General features: G+C 37.0%; 1 protein-coding gene across 1 annotated transcript; it reads right to left on the bottom strand.

Moving 5' to 3' along the window:
* Positions 1 to 254: 254 nt before the first annotated feature.
* Positions 255 to 5,098, bottom strand: LOC104249581 (low affinity sulfate transporter 3-like). The gene is made up of 12 exons (XM_009806027.2): positions 4,699 to 5,098; positions 4,568 to 4,616; positions 4,274 to 4,481; positions 3,840 to 4,017; positions 3,693 to 3,758; positions 3,359 to 3,589; positions 3,138 to 3,264; positions 2,761 to 3,047; positions 1,885 to 2,078; positions 1,709 to 1,785; positions 746 to 822; positions 255 to 631 (listed from the first exon to the last, which is right to left on the bottom strand). Exons 1-12 carry the CDS (start codon positions 5,017 to 5,019, stop codon positions 491 to 493), a joined length of 1,956 nt encoding a protein of 651 aa, XP_009804329.1. The 5' UTR covers positions 5,020 to 5,098; the 3' UTR covers positions 255 to 490.
* Between the last annotated feature and the right edge of the window lie 14,339 nt (positions 5,099 to 19,437).

The following is a 19,437-nucleotide window of genomic DNA, read 5'->3' as shown; positions in this document are numbered from 1 at the left end:
ACAAGTTGTAGTTGCTGCAAATCTGCTTTCGCAAGGAGAAACCCATAATTCTCCTAACTAGTATTTTACGGTTAAATACTTAAAAGATGTTCGAAATTGTTTTCGGAACAGAACTTTTCTGAAAAAAGTCGTTTAAACTGATAAAAAAGAAGCTTTCTAACCCAAATAAGCTCCCCCTAACCAACACCATCTAATGGATAGTCCATCTGCATATTATACCTTCTTGCACGACTTGTTTAGGCATTACATCAATCTTTACTACTCAAAACTTTTCATCAAAGAACTACATATCCAATTTATTACTATTGTTATCAATCTTAATAGAAAAAATCCAAAACATATTTCACTCAACCAATCAACCACCATAACAAAAAAATAAAAACTTATTTTGGGAAGACATTTTCTTGAAAGGTTTTCCATCGTATCAATCACACCTCTTTGTACCTCAACAAGCATGAACGACATTAGATTTACAACAATTGTTATTTTCTTAGACGTCCATTTTGCTAGTTAAGCAGCCATCTACAGCGTCACCCACGGTGAGAAAAATCCATCCTTTCCCAAGTTTATCCAAAAAATTTGCTGCTTTCAACTTGTTAATCACTTTCCAACTTGGGCTAGCTATACCTAACTGCACAAAAGGAAAAAAGGGAAAGAAAAAACGTCATTTTTATTAGTATAAATTACTATGCACTTATATAAATTAGGCACATTATTAGAAAGTAAAAGGAAATTAGAGCCTGACTTGCATGCCCTGGGAAATCAATTCTCTGTACAACTCTTCCAATGCCACGATTCCTGATGTATCCACATTCATTACATCTGCAAAGAATGTAATCGATGTCGTAATAGAGAGGTAGGATTAAAAATTAAAAATTACACTGAACTCTTTTCTCATCTATCTAATTATATATATCCTCTATTTTGGTTTAAGAACTACAAAAATCTAATCTTTTAATCTAGTTGTGTAAAGGAGGTGTCAGTTTAGATATTAGACTATGTAACCCGCCTAATCCATCCAGAGTTAGGTTTAGTAATCAAGTTATGTCATGACTTGTTACTTGACCTACTAACCTTTTGAGGTGTTGGGGCGCGACTAATTTATTTATTCAACCTGCTTAACCCTCGGATTTGACTCAAACAGTTCATTTAACACCACTACTGTGTAAACTTTAAGTGTGTTTCTTTTTTCTTTTCTTTTTTTTTTTACCTTTTCTGTAATTTTTAGAACTTTTATGAAAAAATCGCTCTAAGTTCCTCAGATTAGTGAAGCACAGAGAATTACATAAACAAATAAATGAAAGGGAAAACTTCAACAAGTAATAAAAGGATAAAAATATATTCCTATAAAATATACTCTTGGTCCGAGAAAGGATGATAATTTTCAAATTTCGAGACTCAAACGAGTTAATCTTTGACCACGACTTTTTTATGTACCTTTTAAATATTGTACATTATTAATTACTGTGACTTGTAGTACCTTTTATATAGTTTCCAAATATATAAATTTTACTTAAAAATCTACACATTTTATGTCTAAATTCATGATCAAAATTATAAAAAAAAAAATTGACTCTCAAAATCCGAAGAGTATCATCCTTTTGGACGGAGAGAGTAATAAGAAATTTAATTTGTCCTATAAATATTAAAACCAAAAAAATAAAAATAAAAAAAACATACTGGATATAGTGCAATTAGTAATGCTTACTGGACATATCGAGCACCAAGACATTAATCTTCTCCTGGATGTGCCCTTCACTTGTGTGTTTGACCAACCTTAATATCCTTTAAAAAGAAAGGAAATTTACAGATAAATATTGAACAAGAAAATCAGAGTTATTTAGCTTTTATTTTGAATTTCCTCTATTAAAATTAAAGTTATACCTCTGTCTTATGAAATTAGCATTTGCAAAGCAGAGTGAAGCATTGTTGACTCTAATTATCAAGATTCCTGGAGTTTCAGTGGCCACAGGAAATTGAGTAATGTCACAGAAGGTGTATGTTCCAGGAAGTCTACCTTGTAGTTCTACACTTGGTCGAATTGTATCAACTATTATTTTACCAAATGAGATGCCAACCTGCAATAAATCCAACAGAGATATAAGCGACAAAATATTGTTAGGTTATTTTTACTTTTTCTCATGGTACTGGGTGTAATGAATAACTAATCCAGGGATTAAATTTGAGGTGAGTTTATTCTACGGATAAAAGCGCAATATAATTAATTCCGGGGTAACTTATCCCGGGATTGTAGTGCTATTTTTATCCCTATAGAAATGTGAGATAACAATTCCCGGATAATTAATCCCGAGATAACTTGTTTCCTTACCAAACGACCCCTTATGGTGCAAAAGGGAAAGAGCATCACCTAGAATCAACTGTCGCTAACATAATAAAACTACATTATAAAAAATAAGAAAAAAAAAATAAACAGAGATGACTCACATGACTATCTATTTCTTCTAGTTATCCGAGTCCGGAACAAGTTGATGTCAACGATATAAGAATTATTTTATGTATATATTTATTTATTTTAGAAATAAACACATATGACTCACATGACTGTCTATTTCTTCTAGTTATCCGAGTCCGAAACAAGTTGATGTCAGCTATATAAGAATTATTTTATGTATATATATATATATATATATATATATATATATATATATATTATATATTTTTTTTTTTGTTGATGAAATTCATATAATTAGCCAAGAAGCTGTAAATTAGGCATATAGATGTAGGGAAAGGCTTAGTTACCGCAATTAGAAGACCAATTTCCACTGAGCCAAAGAGTACTCCAAAGAAGGTAGCAATGCAAATAATGAAGTCTGTCTTATCCACTTTCCAAATATGACATGCTTCATTTATGTCAATTAATCCTGGAAGTGCTGATATGATAATTGATGCAAGTATAGCCAATGGAGTATAATACAATAGCTTAGTTAACAACTCTAGGGATAGGAGTACTGTGATTGCCATAACTATGTTTGACACCACAGTTTCACTTCCTGCACTGAAATTCACTGCTGTTCTTGAAAATGAACCTGCAACAATGTTATAGTAAAAACTTATCAGTAGCAAAATTAAAGTATAGTACTAAAATGAATAAAAAAATTGTCTAATTGACAGCTTACCAGTTGCTATGTAGCAAGAAGTTAAAGATCCCACAAGGTTCATACATCCCATGGCTGTCATTTCTTTGTTTCCATCAAGATGATAGCCTTTGATTGAAGCGAAAGATCGGCCTACAGCAATGGCTTCCTGAGGAGAATTTGACAGTATTTGGTATAAGAATATTATCATCTAATTTGAGAAACTATTAAATGGAAGACAGAAACAAAGATTAGAGACAGACAGTAAGAGCGACGATAGCACAAATTAGTCCAATTTTCGCGACTTCTCCAATGTGTGGATCCTTGAACTGTAATTGATGAACTGAACTTGGAGGGTGACCCCCTTTGAAGTGTTTTACAATCTTGACTCCATGTTGATCAGCATTTGTAAGATAAACTATCAAAGTAGATAGTATAACTGATGCAAGAGGAGCCATTGCTGGTAGCCAGAACATTTTCTTGTTTCTTTTTCCCTGTAGTTTATCAAGTACCCAAGAGATGAATAAAATGCAGGATATAGTTACCGTAAAATAAGAGAAAAAGATGATCAAAAGAAGAAAAGAAGTAGCTACTTACAATGAACCTGGTAATTAGGATGAAGACGAGGAACGAGCAGCCAATTATAAAATTCAGAGGAAACCACTATAAAGGTGCAAAAGGAAAATTTTAGTAAGCCAAGAGTAAGATAAAAAATGCAACAGATAAGAGAAAGAAGATGCTCACTGGCTCCTTATTGAATGATCTGAAAACAGCTTCCAGTACAGACACCACATCAGTTTGGGTTGTGAAATGGTTAATTCCAAGCAAACCTTTTAACTGTTGGAGGCCTATTACAATTGCTGCACCTCCCATGAACCCAACTATTGCAGCATGTGAAAGAAAATCCACTAGAAATCCCAACCTGATAATTAAGTACTGTAAATTCATAACCATATTCCAGGATAGGCAGAGCTATTTTTACAATCCTTTCCAAGTTTTATAATATATAATTTAACAAAAAAAAAAAAGACAAAAAAATTTGTTACTCCCTGTGTTATTGCATATTTGGACGACAAGTTCAAAAGATACTTTTGGTTACATGCCAAAAGCACGTTTTTTTTTTCTTAAATTTCATGCTAAATCAAACACGGTCGTATAAAATAAAAAGGAAGGAGTACCTGAATAGTCCAAAAACAGCCTGAAATGCACCGGTGAAGAATGTGGCAGTGAATACAAGATTCCTATAAGCAATAGAATCAACAGCAGGGTCTACAAGTTTGGGAACCATAGCAGAAAGCAGTAGTGATACAACAGCAACAGGGCCAATGGCGATTTCTCGCGAACTCCCCATCACAGCATATATCAATGGTGGAACAACACTTGTATCTGAAACAAAAAGAGAAAACACACATAAACTAAGTACAACAAGAAACTGAGATGAACCAAAGCAAACACTGGTGTTTGAAACTTACATAAGCCATATTGAGGATCAAGTTTTGCAAGATTAGCATATCCAATACTCTGAAAGCAAATTGATATTTTAATCAAATGTTACATAAGCCACATTGAGGAACAGAAATGTAAGAACCATAGCTTTAATTACCTGAGGTATGCAGAGACTGGCAAGAGTTAAGCCAGCCATTAAGTCATGCTTGAACTTTGTAGCTTTATAATTTCTTCCCCATTTAAGAATTGGAAATAAACCTTGCATGAATGAGAAAAAAGCTCCTTTTCTTGATTGTTTTGTGGTTTTTCCATGGGGCAAAACAGTTTCTTTTACTGTATTAATGAGTTCATGGCAAAGACTTGGTGGATTAGGAGAAGTCAGTAGCCACTGAGTCCTCTCCTTCCTTGCAGTATCAGTACTAGCTGCATCAAGCTGCTGCAGCTCAATGCTGAAGCTCTCATTTACTAGTGATCCCATTTGTTTCTTCAAGTGTTTGGTTTAACTCTGGAGTTAAAACTCTTGTCCTCTCATAATCCAGATGAAGTATATATACTAGTCCTATCAGTGGCGTAGCCAAATTCGCCATAAATTTATACCATATATATAAGATAAATACTAAGTACTTCATGTGGTTATATATTAGATTTTAAACACCCTTAACACTACAAATCCTCTCGACTCTCTCTTCCCTTTGGTTTCATGTTTACTTTTATTAGTCAAATTTTTAATGTTGTTTTATTATTTCAATTTTGATTTATAAAATTATAATTCTATTAAAAAAATTATTGTTTAGATAAATATTGTATAGTTTGAATTAAAAAATTTGGTATACCATTCTTGGACCAAAAAAAAATTATTGACTTATTTAAATTTGAACACCCTTGACAAATTTTTTGGCTATACCATTGAGTCGAAAATTTCGCTACGTCACTGAGTCATATTAGACTATGTATGTGTCCCACATGGATTATGGAAGAATTCTCTTAGTCTATAATGGACCTAGGCTACCCTCGATTCTTTATTTTTTGGACTGGGGGCTCAAAACTTTGCATAAATATAGGAGTTAAGTATGGAAGATATTCAAAAATAGTCAGATTTACAGGCGTCATTCAAAAATAGTCGTAGTTTTAAAAGTAATCGAAATTTAATCACTTTTCATGAAAAGATAAATCTGAACGAAAATACTGTTCAAAATCCAAAAAAATACTGCAGTATATTATGCTGGAACTTTCCGCGTGTTAGAGTTCCAGCATAATATGCTGGAAGGTCATACACAGGTGCACCGATCTCCAGTATATTATGCTGGAACTTTCCGTGTTGCAGCAAAATAGTGACTATTTTTTAATGACTTTGCAAACGTTGACTATTTTTAAATGACCAGTCCGAAAACTGGCTAGCCGGTGCTATTTTTACGTCAAGTATTGATAAGTTAATTTTCTAGCATATTTACTCCAAATTATTTTTATGAATCCACTCTGGCTTCTCTTAATTCAACGCATCGAGCTAATAACTCTACTCTAGTTACACTTCTTAACTTATACTATAGCCTAAGTTTATATTCCAGTTTCATTCATTAGTTATTAGCTTGTTGAATTACTTTAGATTTTCGAACGAAAGACACAAAAAACAAAAGCAAATTTAAAGTTTAAAACAAAAAAAATAAAGTTTCTACAAATATAGACTTATTCACTCATCGTCTTAAGATTTTAAATTGGGAACTCAGGTTGTACATTCTCAAACTAAAAAACCACAACGTACCCCATAAGTCCACCATTGAGAAGGACGTTATGACTATAGTGCGTATTATTACCATGTGATTAATTATGTTATCGAGTTAATGGCAAAGAAAGACTCAACATTTAGGTGAGTCATCTAGTGTGGTATCTATATAGTAAACTATTATTATTATTATTATTATTATTATTGGTATTCTGGTTTTTATTATTATTATTATTATTAATTAATTTGTTATTATTATATGATATATAGTACTCGAAGAAGCAGAATGAAAAATGCTCTGTGTGAGTACTCAGAAAAACAAGCAGCGAAAGCACCCGTGGAGATTCAGGGCACCACCCATGGTGATGGTGGCCTACTCCCCATCTTTCTATGAATCAATGGGCCTCCATCCTCAGATTCCATTACTGTAGCTAACTGTCTGAACTAATAATGTGGCAAAGCATATGTACATTGAAGTTATAATTAAGAGTACTACCATCAAGTGCTGTGGTGCAGTGGATAGAGCTGCTCCTCCCTTAACCAGAGGTCTCGAGTTCGAATCCTGGGTATGAAAAAATTCTTAGTAGGGAGCGCTACCCCCGAATGGGGCCTTACCCGACGCGAATCCGGATATAGTCGGGCTCCAATGCGGGTACCGAACATCGGGAGTGAGACACTAAATAAAATAATTAAGAGTACTAACGAACGTAGTCCAGACAGAATTTAATGGGCAGGGGGTCCAAGAATATTCTAGCTTGACGATAACATGCCCAAAGTTAGTGTGATGGTAGGACCGTTCCGTCTCAGATATTTAAGTGGCGAAACTGTTTTTATTAGAACTTAATTATAGCTATTAAAAGAAATTTTTGAAACTCACTTTTGCAAAAATTGAAACTAATGCGACTTCAGTGTTGTGAACAGCCAAGTAAAAGAGGGAGCTAAGAAGATGAAGATAAGGTTTTCTGAATTAGATGCGAAATAGGCAAATATACCACTTCACACAATAATGCACGTGTACCTGTAGTGACTGGTTCCCCACTTAGGTCAGACATGAGCTTGACGACCAAATATGTTGTCCTCCGGCTGGTAAATGTGCATTCGCACTTCTTTAAAAGCTTTTTTCTTTTAAGAAATAAAATAAAATTAGGTTCATCATATATATATATACGTACCCTTGTTCCCATGCATTCAAATGTTGGACTTTATGGAGTAACCTAGGGGTGCTTATCGGCGGATCAGGCGGATAATTATGCTTAACGGTTCGGCTTATCAGTTATCAAATTATAAATATAGTAATCCGCTAGTCATCCAATGACACAATATACGGATTGATATCGGATTAACGATTATCGGACGGTTTATCGGCTAAACCAAATAATTTTTTTTTGAACAACCCTAATCTTGTGAATGCCAAACGGGCAAAGGTCCAAACTCCTGATGTCGTTTCCGACACCAACACTACCTCTTTAGCAGCTAGGGGCATTAACCCAGACTGAAATCAGCCACAAAGTCAGCCAAAACTTACGACTTGATCGCAATTCTGAGTTTGTATTCAATGTCGAACTCACTAATTTCGACTGTCTGTTTAGCCAAATGGCCTGACAACTCAGGCTTGTGAAGAACATTCCTTAAGGGAAAGGTTGTCACAACGGCTATAGGGTGGCATTGAAAATTAGGCCTAAGGTTTCAAAAGGCGACTACGAGAGCTAGGCCAACTTTTCGAGGTGCGGATAGCGGTTCTCCGCTCCCGACAATATTTTACTAACATAATAGACAGGAAATTGCGTATCTTCTTCTCCTCGCACTAAAACGAGACTTACCGCTACTTCCGAAACCGCTAGATATATTAGCAACTGTTCTCTTTCCCCTGGTTTTGACAGTAATGGCGGACTTTATAGTTACTATTTTTAAGTCTTTCAAGGCCTGTTGCCATTCTAGGGTCCATTCGAAATTGTTCTTCTTTTTCAGAAGTGAAAAAAAATTATGGCACTTCTCAGAAGATCTTGAGATGAACATTCTTATGGATGCTAACCTCTCGGTTAATCTTTGTACCTCCTTTACATTTGTCAATTGATCCAGAACGACCTCAATAGCTTTGACTTTGTCAGGATTTACCTCGATCCGTCTTTAAGAGACCGGGAACCCCAAGAATTTTTCGGGACCAACCTGAACGCACATTTTTCCTGGTTGAGTTTCATGTTATGCTTCCTCAAGATATCGAAGGTTTCTTGGATGTGTTTCAAATGATCTCCTGCATTCAAAGACTTGACTAACATGTCGTCAATGTATACTTCCATTGTTTTGCCTATTTGATTTTCGAGCATTTTGTTCACGAGCCTCTGATAAGTAGCTCCGATGTTTTTAAGCCCATATGGCATCACTTTATAATAATATGTGCCAAAGTTTGTTATGAACGAAGTTTTTTTCCTGATCCTCTGTGTTTATCTTGATTTGATCGTACCTGGAGTAAGCATGAAGGAAACTCATCAATTCGTGCACGTCCATAGCATCAATTATTTTATCAATATTTGGCAATGAGAACGAGTCTTTAGGGCACGCCTTATTTAGATCTGACGCACTTTCTAAACGTGTTATTCTTATTTGGTACGATTACTACGTTGGCTAACCATTTTGGATACTTTACCTCCCGTATGGAACCGATATTGAGTAATCGGGTTACTTCTTCTTTAACAAACTTGTTTCTAGACATGTCAATCAGACGCTTCTCCTGCCTTTCTGGTGGGTAGCTCGGGTCTAGGCTTAGCTTGTGCATGACCACCTCCAATGGAATGCCTGTCATATCCGAGTCCGACCATGAAAAGAAGTCTGCGTTAGCTTTAAGAAAATTTATAAAATCTAACCTGAGTTCGGGATTGAGTCTTGTCCCCAAGTGAAATTTCCTTTCCAAGAATTTTTCAAATACAACTACTTGCTCAAGTTCTTTGCAGTAAACTTCGTTGCATCCGTATTCTCCGGTACCTAAAAGTATCTCGGCACCTGGTAGGATTCCGATGACTCCTCGCCTTTATCATCTTCATTTGGAAAGGGAGAAGGCATCAGTTACTGTAGTTGCTATTTACTGGGCTCATTCCCTTTACTGTTGGAAATCAGTATTGTGTTCATATCTCTTGCTACTGGTTGATCTCCTCTTATTTTCTTGATTCCTTTTGCGGTTGGGAATTTTAACAGTTAATGATATGTTGATGGCACAACCTTTATCTCATGTATCCGTGGCCTTCTGAGGATTAAGTTTCAGCCCGTGTTGTCGTCTACCACTTCGAATAAGGTGGTCTTGGTTACTCCTTCGGCATTCGGGGGCAGCAGGATCTATCTTCGAGTTGTCACGCTTGTCAAGTTGAACTCAGCTAGGAGCTTTGTCACCGGAATGATGCTTCCGGTCAACTTTGCTTGTTCCAACACTCTTCATTGAATGATGTTGACTGAGCTTCATGGGTCAACCAAAACACACTTAGTTTTGAAATCTAAGACATTGAGAGAAATTACCAGAGCGTCATTATGTGGAAGAAGAAGTCCGTTGGCATTTTCTTCCGTGAAGGTGATGTTATCTTCTGCAAATTCCCGTAGTCTCTTGTTGTGGGTCACTAATATCTTTATTTTTCTTGGCCACCAAGAAGGTTATGCTATTAGTTTCAGTCCCTCCGAAATCATGTTGATAGCCAACCGAGGGGAGTCTTCTGCTTTCTTCGAAGGCTCCATATTTCCCCGGCTATGGCCATAATTTTTCTTGGCTCGAACACTCAAGAAATATCTGAATGGCCATTCTTCAACAACGTCGCGACCTCTTCATGCAGATAATGGCAGTCCCCAGTTCTATGGCTGTGAGTCCCATGATATTCGCACCATAAGTTAGGATCCCTCTGACTGGGATCAGATCTGATTGGCTTTGGGAATCATGATTCTTTAATGTTCCTTACGGTCAACACCAACTCCACTACGCTGATGTTGACATTGTAATGTGATGACCTGGGATATGTGGAATCCCAGGCCCCCGATACCTCTTTTTCTTGTAACGACCTATTGTTTTTTCGATGGTTAGTTCTTCTATCGGGGGGGAACCTATCTGAGGACTGAAACCCTTTGTTGTTGTGTCCCTCAGTTCACTCGTATGACAGGAAACGATCTTTAGAAGATCGCCGATCAGCATCGAAATCGCTTTTGAACTTATCCTGGTTATTGTCTCTGTCCCTTCCCTTGGTTGATGTCTGGAACCCGAGTTGATCGTCTTCCATTCTTATTTTTTACTCACGATGGTTATGGACATCCGCCCATATGGTCTCTTGGAATTCGAGAAGGCTTTCCTTCAGCTTTCGGGATACGTTAGAGCTCCTCTGATTCAAACCCTTTGTGAACGCCTCCGCTGCCCACTCAGCTGGTACACCTGGTAGAAGCATCCTCTCTTTCTGGAATTTGATCACAAATTTCCGCAGCAATTCAAACTCACCTTGCGCGATCATAAATATGTCTATCTTCCTGGCTTAGACCTTCATGGCCTAAGCATGGGCCTTAATGAATGAATCTACAAGCATTTCAAAGGAGTCAATTGAATGCTCGGGTAAGAGTAAATACCATGTCTGAGCCCCTTTTGTGAGGGTTTCACCAAACTTTTTCGGTAGGACCGATTCGATCACATGTTGAGCCAAATCGTTCCCTTTTATAGTCGTGGTATAAGTTGTGATGTGCTCTTGCAGATCCAAAGTCCCATCATGTTTTGGTGTGTCCGACATCGTGAACCTCTTCAGAATCAACTCTAGTGCTGCACTCGGTTTAAAGCTAGATGTGTGTATTTTTCGAATACGGGCCTTTTAATATTGGTGGTGCGTCCGGAATCTAATCTATTCGAGCGTGAAACTCCTTTGCATTTTGATACATCGGTTCGTTCATTTCCCTTATAAACCTTAGAAGCTTATCTTTGAAGGGATCATTCCTGTTGTTATTTCCTAGTATGTTACAGGTCCCCCCGGCTTCGTCGAAACCAACCTCGCTTCTTTGTGTGATGTTATCAACTATTTGAATCGTCTGATTTGCAGGAATGCTGTGGGGAACTTGGAATCTTCCACTCTCATTATTGTAATCGCCTGACAATGCTTGCTTCAACTCCGTAATCACCTGATCCTGCCTTGAGGGGTGGCCCATGATGGCTTTCTGTTGCTCTCTTAGGATTTTCATTGTTTCCACAACTTGTTCGTCCTCTGCATCATCGAGAGTTGATTCCCATATGTGTTGGGGGGTACTGTCTTTCATGAACCGGGGTTGGGTCATCCCATTCGTCACGACTGTCGCTGGTTGAGCCTTCATGTTAAGGCAAATCTTCGTGTCCCTCAACGTTGTGTGTGATGTTAGCATCATCAGTTGCCATATTTGATTTCTTGCTAAGGGAAAAAATCAAACAAGTTAGTAATAAACGTATGGATCAAAGCAATCACGCATCTGTCTCAGTCCCACGATGGGAGCTAAAATATTAACCCGTAAAATGTACAGTTAATTTGTACGTGGTTTATAAACAAGCGAACTGAGTTGATCCAAAACTGATAAAGAAATGAGATTAAAAATAAGACTTAGCAATTAAAATTTAAGGAAGATGGCAAGCCTGGCTCTGAGCGCAATGCAACCGAGGATAGAAATGAATCTAATGTAAAAGAGCAAATAAAGTTGTTTGATTGAGAGCAAAAATAAAATATAGCATGTGTTTTGCTAAGAATTTCGTATATTACAATGGATACTGAGCCTACTATTTATAGCTACACCCAGGGAAACAAGATCCTAGGATCATGCCCTACTTAAATGATAATAAAATAGTCATTGATGAATATATAACGGCAGACTATGAATGCAAATATTCTTTGTAACTGTTGCCCATTTAATGTTAGAGAATATTCTTCATTGAATGCTATCCGATGGCAAATACTTGATCTGCTCCCACTAATCACGCTCCCTTCGGGATTTACCCGATGTCGATTGCAGCTATTGCTCCCAGTACTGGTAATTACTTGACTCGCCTTTTACCTGTCTTCGGTTCCACGTGTCATGCTATCATTCGATCGTTTATTACAAACCAGTTTTACCCCATACAGTAATAGCAGATAATATATTCACGTGCATGTATTACATGCTTTAAGGAGAAAGTCCAGCTACTCATGAGTCATGATTATGGTCATTTCATGTATCTGCAGCCACGGTAGTTGCAGAAAACTTTAGAGTAGCAGCTCCACAAGTAGAGGCGTGAGCTAATTCCCTGTCTCACAACGTAGTGGCTTGTTTGCTGCCACTGACTACTGTTATATTGGTTATTTGGTCCCCCATTCAATTATTTTCGTCGTATATATATGGCTAAATCAAAACAGTCGTCTTTCATTATATTTCTTTCGATCAGTAATTTTTTCTGATTATTTTTCGCTGTGTTTTCTCTGCCTATACTTTTCGTTTCTCAGAAATGGATCACTCACTTTACATAATGCTGTTTATAAAGCCATTATATTCTTTATATGGTGGCTTGTTAACGACCTATAATATTGCTGTTGCCGACCTCCATGTGCAGGGCCTTACATTTTGTGTCGTGGACCCTGTAAAACCTACTGAAACAAAACTTCGAAAGCTCTATTTTTGGAAAGTCAAATTAATACTGGTGTTTTGGATGAGTCCACTATAATCTCCTTCAGTCAAAATGTGCACTGTTTCCCGCAGCATATATAAATGTATAATCACCTAACATATGCAATGCACTACTGAGTGGTTCATTTCCCAACCATTGCGCCTTTTCCATAGGATTTAGACAGTTCCTTGAAATACTTCTTGAAATGTTTGATTATTATTTTTTTCAAAAACAGAATTTTCCACCAAATTTTGTTTTTGATGATTGTTTGTTTCGAAAATACTTTGGAGAATAATTGTGTTTGACTGGACGTTTTCTAGTAACAATAAAACAACTAAACTTGTAATTTAAGTACAATATATTTATATAGAAATCGCACATTTGTTCAGGGAAAAAAATTTAATCTTTTTCGTTGTGACATGATCTAACTAACTATTCACCTATATATTTTTGGTCCCTAGCTTTTAGAGCCTCGCAAATATGGACCAAATGTACCAATTCACTATTGACATGTAGGTGAGTCATCACCTCTGGTGTTATACCTGTCATATCTCAATGCGACCAAGCAAAGCAATCTACGTTAGCACGCAAAAATTTAATTAACTTACCTTTCATTTCTGGGCTCAAATTTGCTCCAATGTACTTTTCTATCTGGCCAGTGGACAAATAATATCACAGTTTCGAGCTCCTCCGCGGTTGTTTTAACGTTCTCATTTTTCTCTAGCTCTTGAATCACATCAGGTCTTGAATCGACATCAGTCTGACCTTGTGTGTTTTCAGTTGAGGCACGTATAGAAGCATCCCCAACTGAATTCTTTAATTGCTATTTTATGTTTGCGTCGTTGGCTATTGTATTTGCAATTTCCACTAGATTAATGCTCCATGAAGCCTGTTGATCTCCCCGGATTTGTCGGATCCCCCATTGTGAAGGGAATTTGATAACTTGATGCAACGTGGACGAGACATCATCCATATTATGAATCCACGGTCTTCCCAAGATTATATTATAGGCCATGTCGCATCTATTACCTGGAACTTTGAATCTTTGATGAATCCTTCTGCAAACGTAGCCAGTACAAGCCTTTCGTAACGACGCTTGAATGATCAAATCCAAACAAAGACCGTGCCTTTGGTATAACCTTATCAGTAGCTTGCATTTCATTTACCACTCTCAGTAAAATAATATTTGTTGAGTTATCTGGGTTAATCAAAACTCGTTTTACATTAGTATCATGTACAAGTAAAGATATTACCAGTGCATCGTTGTGAGGAATCATCAAGCCATCTGCATCTTCGTCATCAAACATTATATTGTCACCTTCCAAGACTTGGCGAACTTGTTTCGCATGAGTGACAATAACTTTTGATGTCTTTTTGCAGCCGTGTACATTACCCCATTGACTTCATCTCCTCCGGTTATGATGTTGACCATTCTCTTTGGTGATGGAGGTGTTGATACCCAATTATTTCCTATGTATTTTTATGCTCAAAATACTTTCAAAATAGCATGTGTATGCATATATAAGCATGACCAAGAGTTTTGGTATTTTTTCCTAATTTTTAAGGATTTTTAAAATCAATTTATTGCCTGTTTTAGCAGTGCAAAATCCAATAATTATTTTCAAAATTATCATCTTAGCGAATAATTTATTTCCATTCTCATATTTACACCAAAATATAATTAAGATGATTTTTTCATATTTTTATAAATTTATTTAGTATTTTTAAAACTAAATTGCATATAATTGCAATTATAGCCTCTTTTAAGATTAATAGTATTTCTATAATTGTAAAATTGATTTCAATATTTTTAAATTAACATTTATGCATTATTAGTTGGGTCGGTACTTTTAATTTATTTTTACAATCTTATTTACTATTTTATGAAATAAAAATGGATAAAACTGGATATTTAAAAACTGGCCTCATTTCGTTCAATTGCAGCCCATTTTGTATTTCGATTATAGCCAGATTAACCCTCCCAGTTGATCCAATTTGAATCCCAGTCGGGCCAGCCCAATTCCATACCCTTTGACCCATTTAACTACCCGACCCAAGGCTCCTTTAATCCAGACCGTTGATCAATCTGATCAACGGTCACGATCTCCCCTTTCCATTTTTAATTCCCAAACCTTACGCTAGTCCCCATTTCTGTTTAGCCAGCCGCCATTGAATTCTCTCCACCCTCAAACTCTCTTGAAGGTTCTTCGGAACCCTAGCGGTCTCCGACCCCTTTTTCACCGTACTTTCACCGGAATCCATGGCTTCTCAGGCCATGGATGGTCTATACTCACCCCTCTCCACCATTAGACCTTGGTTGTTCGAGTTGTGAGGCTTTGCCTCGACGATTCACTCTCCTATCTTCTCCGATCTTTGATTCCATGGTTTCTCCGGCACATTCGAGACTCAGGAGCCCGGTTCTTGACCTTCCCGACTTAGGACCAGACCTGTCTCCAAGCCTTTCTCATTTCTAGGGTTTCTCTGAAACCCTAAGCCATTCGAGGTTCTTTCACCGTTATTTGTTTAGATCTGTACCATGTCTCTGCTTTTCTTGACATCTAGATTGTTTTCCCCAAAGTTTTTGTCAAAATCGTTTCTCTCCGAATTTTAGGGTTTCCGCAAGGATTTTTGAAAAAATCTTTCTGATTCTTTTTTTCTTTGCTTTATGTGTATTTGTTTATACCTTGCTCGTATGATTTCTTTTATTTTATACATATATTGTCCTTTAACTTCTTCTTTTCTCCTATTAATTTCTGCTATGTTTTCACTATTCTTCTATTATATGTGCCTACCGTCAAAGTTATTTGCTTTTTGACTCTGTTCATGTTCTTACATGCTTCATCTGCTTGTGTTCAAGTTTGCACTGTCTCTTTCTTCTGAACTCGTTTATGTTCTGAGTTTCTCGAATATGATTTTCATATTTTTCTTCCTTTGTTGTTCAAGCATGCTATCATGTCTGTTTTGTTGAGACTCTGAAAAACAAATGGTTTGCTTTCCCACCTCCATGTCTGATTCTACATTTGAAACCCTAGGATTTGGGTTTCCTTTTGACGATTTTGATTTTTGTGTTCGAGTCAGGGTTCCACAATGGGACCCTGGACTCTCAGACTCGCTATGAGTCTGCAGGTTGAACCTGAATCTCCTTGCTTATGATTCTGAACTTCCCTTCGATTAAAATTCTCTTTTAAACAACTTGACAGTCTCTTCTTAATTTACATGTTTGAGTGTTTATATATATGAGAACTCTTCTTTCAAGAAGACTTTGCCAAATACTAATTGATTCCGGATTCCTTTAAATGTGTTCACTTGATTGTTACTGGTTTTCCCTAATTGAACCTTTCTTTACCCCTTTTCCTGAATCGATTCATTCGAGTAAAAGTCTGAAGTTTTGATTTTACTGGTTGATTCCCTTTCCTTTTTCTTTACAAGCCGTGTACTATTAGCTTGTTGCCTTAAATAGCTTCTATGTACTTACCCTTTATTATATTACTAGGAAAATATTTTTTAAAATCCCTTTCCATAATTGCTTTACCAGCTTGAGATTAGAATCCCTTAATTAAAGGGAGACTGATCAGAATGATATTTCCTTACCTTTTCTTGCTTACTTGCTACACTATAAAAAGGGCTCGACCCTTCTGCATTAAAAACGGGGGCTTTAAGCTTTGATAAAACCTTGCTCTCTCACATACACTTTCAATCACAATACTTTTTTCAATACCTTCTACTCTCTGCTGGGACTTTTGTACTGCTTTGCAATTTGGCTTTTCAAGACTGCTGTTTTACTTACCTGTCTTTCCTGAAACTGGTATGTCTAATTTAATTTCTTGCATCACCCCCTATGTGTTTATTTTATAGTTTCAGTACTCTTTCCCACTTTGCTGTTCATGTTCAGTAGTTAAATGATATGTGTTTCTTTCCTTGTATCTTGCTTCTATTATGAATCCTTATCTCCTATTCTCCTCTATGTATCTGAGTTAATGGTTTTGGCCTGGCAGTATCTAAATTATTGCCCAGGTCTGAACCTGATCTTCAATAGGTCCTAACTCCTAGTTTAAGATGACAGGCTGGTCAGGGGTGTGCCAGTATCCCAATTGCTGGGCATGACCACTAGTTTGTCATGGCTCCTCCCTAATTCCCCCTCTATTGCACTTACACTTACTCTTAGACTCTAAGTTCTGCCCCCCTCCTATGAGCTTTGCCTTGGGAACCTGGAGTTCCCTCTGAACTTGGACATTGGAGGGCTGGCCATTCCTCGCTGCACTATAATTCTATAATATAATTGGGTGTAAGTACTGCCTGGAGTTCACAAAGCTCCTTGGAACTTTGACACACCCGAAAGATGAGAAAGGCTTTGGGAATCTGATCCTGGAAGTTGGTTTATCTCATATTATTGGACTTTGAGTCTGAATTAGGCTGTTCAGATGTAGTTGGAATTTCTAATGTAATATACTTTTTTTGGATTCATTCAAGTGGTAATAATTTGTGATAACTATGGGGTGTATAGTAAAAATGGGGGAGGGTTTCTCATGTTATGCATATGAGGTAGATATCATGCTTTAGGTTTTATTTATGCAATCACAACATTTTCATTTATATATCTGCATTTAGAAATTCTGCCTATAAGATTGTTTCATTATGCATTTGGAAATCCTGTCTATAAGATTGTTTCATTTCAGCATCAGAAAACGTGTCTATAAGTTTCTATACTTTTGCATATAGAAATCATGACTATAGGCTTCTTCACTTTTGTATATACATATTAGGCAAACAGTCTATACGTTAAAATAATCAATTGCATCCTAGACACCACGCTTATAGGACTCATGCACTTATGTAACCGTTTTAAACCAATGACACTTAGAGATCATGCCTATAGGAGCAAATCAGTTGAATCAGTTTCGTTTCGAATCTAAAATCAGTCATAAGTCCGTATATTTTCGTTTATAAAACCAGCATCCTTTTCGTAAAAATCAGTGTACTCTTTTAGATATCATGCCTATAGGTCTCACTTGGGCAAACTACTAGGTAATTAACCAACTGTATCAGTTTTGATAACTACATCTAGACAGGGCTAATTTGGACTCCTTATCTAAAATAATATGTGATAAATCAGCCTGTCCTACGCCTTAATTTATTAAAGACCAAACCAGTACTTGTAAGTAATGCTAAATAACTTGCCTCTTTCAATGAGGAGGCCTACTTGAGCCTTAATTGCTATTTGTTCACTCTTTAACTACTGTTTGTTTTTGCTTGTCGCCTAGATTTTTATCCTTTTGAAACTCTGGAAAAGCCCCAACTCCCCCCCTTTAGGATTAGTAGTCTCAAATGCCTCCGGGACTGATAGGATCGGGATGGGTGATAGCATGCAATAAGTAGCGACACCATTCTGCGCTTTAATACCTTAACGGGGTGGGAATGGTAGTTATGGATATGATGACCGGTGCACTAATACCACGTGTAGCCCCTCTTTTGAGGAGTGATTACCGGGTATTGCATTGATGTGATCCATAGTAATCATAAACCTAGGACCCCCCATTCCCTTTTATTTGTTTTCATCTATTCCTTGTAGAATTGTTTAAATCTTTCATCAAATTCCTGCCCCTTTTTACCCTTTCTCAAGTTTCGACTTACTTGTAATGTTGTATGTGAACCCCTTCTTACTTGAGCCCTTAATTGCTTATTTGACTATGTGAAGTCACAATTGTAACATGGTCGGGAACCACACTAGTGGATCTTGAGGGGTGCCTAATACCTTTCCCTCGAGATAATTTCTAGCCCTTACCCAAACTCTGGTTCTTCAAACTCAAACCCTTATTAGTGTGCTAATGCACTTAATCATTAGGTGGCGACTCTTCAAATTCAAAAACCCAATTCCCAAAAGGAAACGAGTTGTCATCCCAAATGTCACAAGCCCGATTTTGCTTTTTTTTAGAAAAAGGGGGCTAGACAGGAGGCTTTGGGGGTTCTTGCTTGTTTTTCATGTATGATTGTCTCCCTTTCTCACTAAACAGATCAGTAAGATAACCTTGTTTTAGCATATATTAAACATCCCCTTGCAAAAGCCTGTAGTCTGTTGTTCTATGGCCATGATCATTGTGAAACTCGCACCAAAAATCTGGGTTCCTTTTGTTTGGATATGATCTCATATCTTTTAGACATCACACCTTATCTCCCATTCCTCTTAGAACAACCACCAATTCAGAGGTGCTGACGTTAAATCTATAATCTCCTATTCTTGCTTGAGTACTGGAATCGTCGCTTTAGGCATCTTGCTCCTTTTTGAATCCGGAAGAAGAACTCGCCTCTTTTTGCCTTGATCTTAAATCAATTCGTACATTCTCTTGTTTAGGTCAGGAATCTCGCCCCGTAGGTCCCATGTAAGGCTCGTACCTGCTTTTACCGGACCTTCAATCTGATTCTAAGTGTCTTGAACCCGGTCTTTCATCTACCCATGGCTATGTATCCGTATCTTCTTCTATCCGCAACTTTATGCTGTATTGATTGTACACACGGTTCCAAGTTGTTGCAGGAAACTCCTGCAAACTTTCTTTTAGGCTCCTCATGGC

The sequence above is a fragment of the Nicotiana sylvestris genome, chromosome 4 (genome assembly GCF_000393655.2).
Source record: "Nicotiana sylvestris chromosome 4, ASM39365v2, whole genome shotgun sequence".
NCBI lineage: Eukaryota > Viridiplantae > Streptophyta > Magnoliopsida > Solanales > Solanaceae > Nicotiana > Nicotiana sylvestris.
Note: the sequence above shows the minus strand (reverse complement) of the source record. Positions and strands in the feature narration are given on the sequence as shown.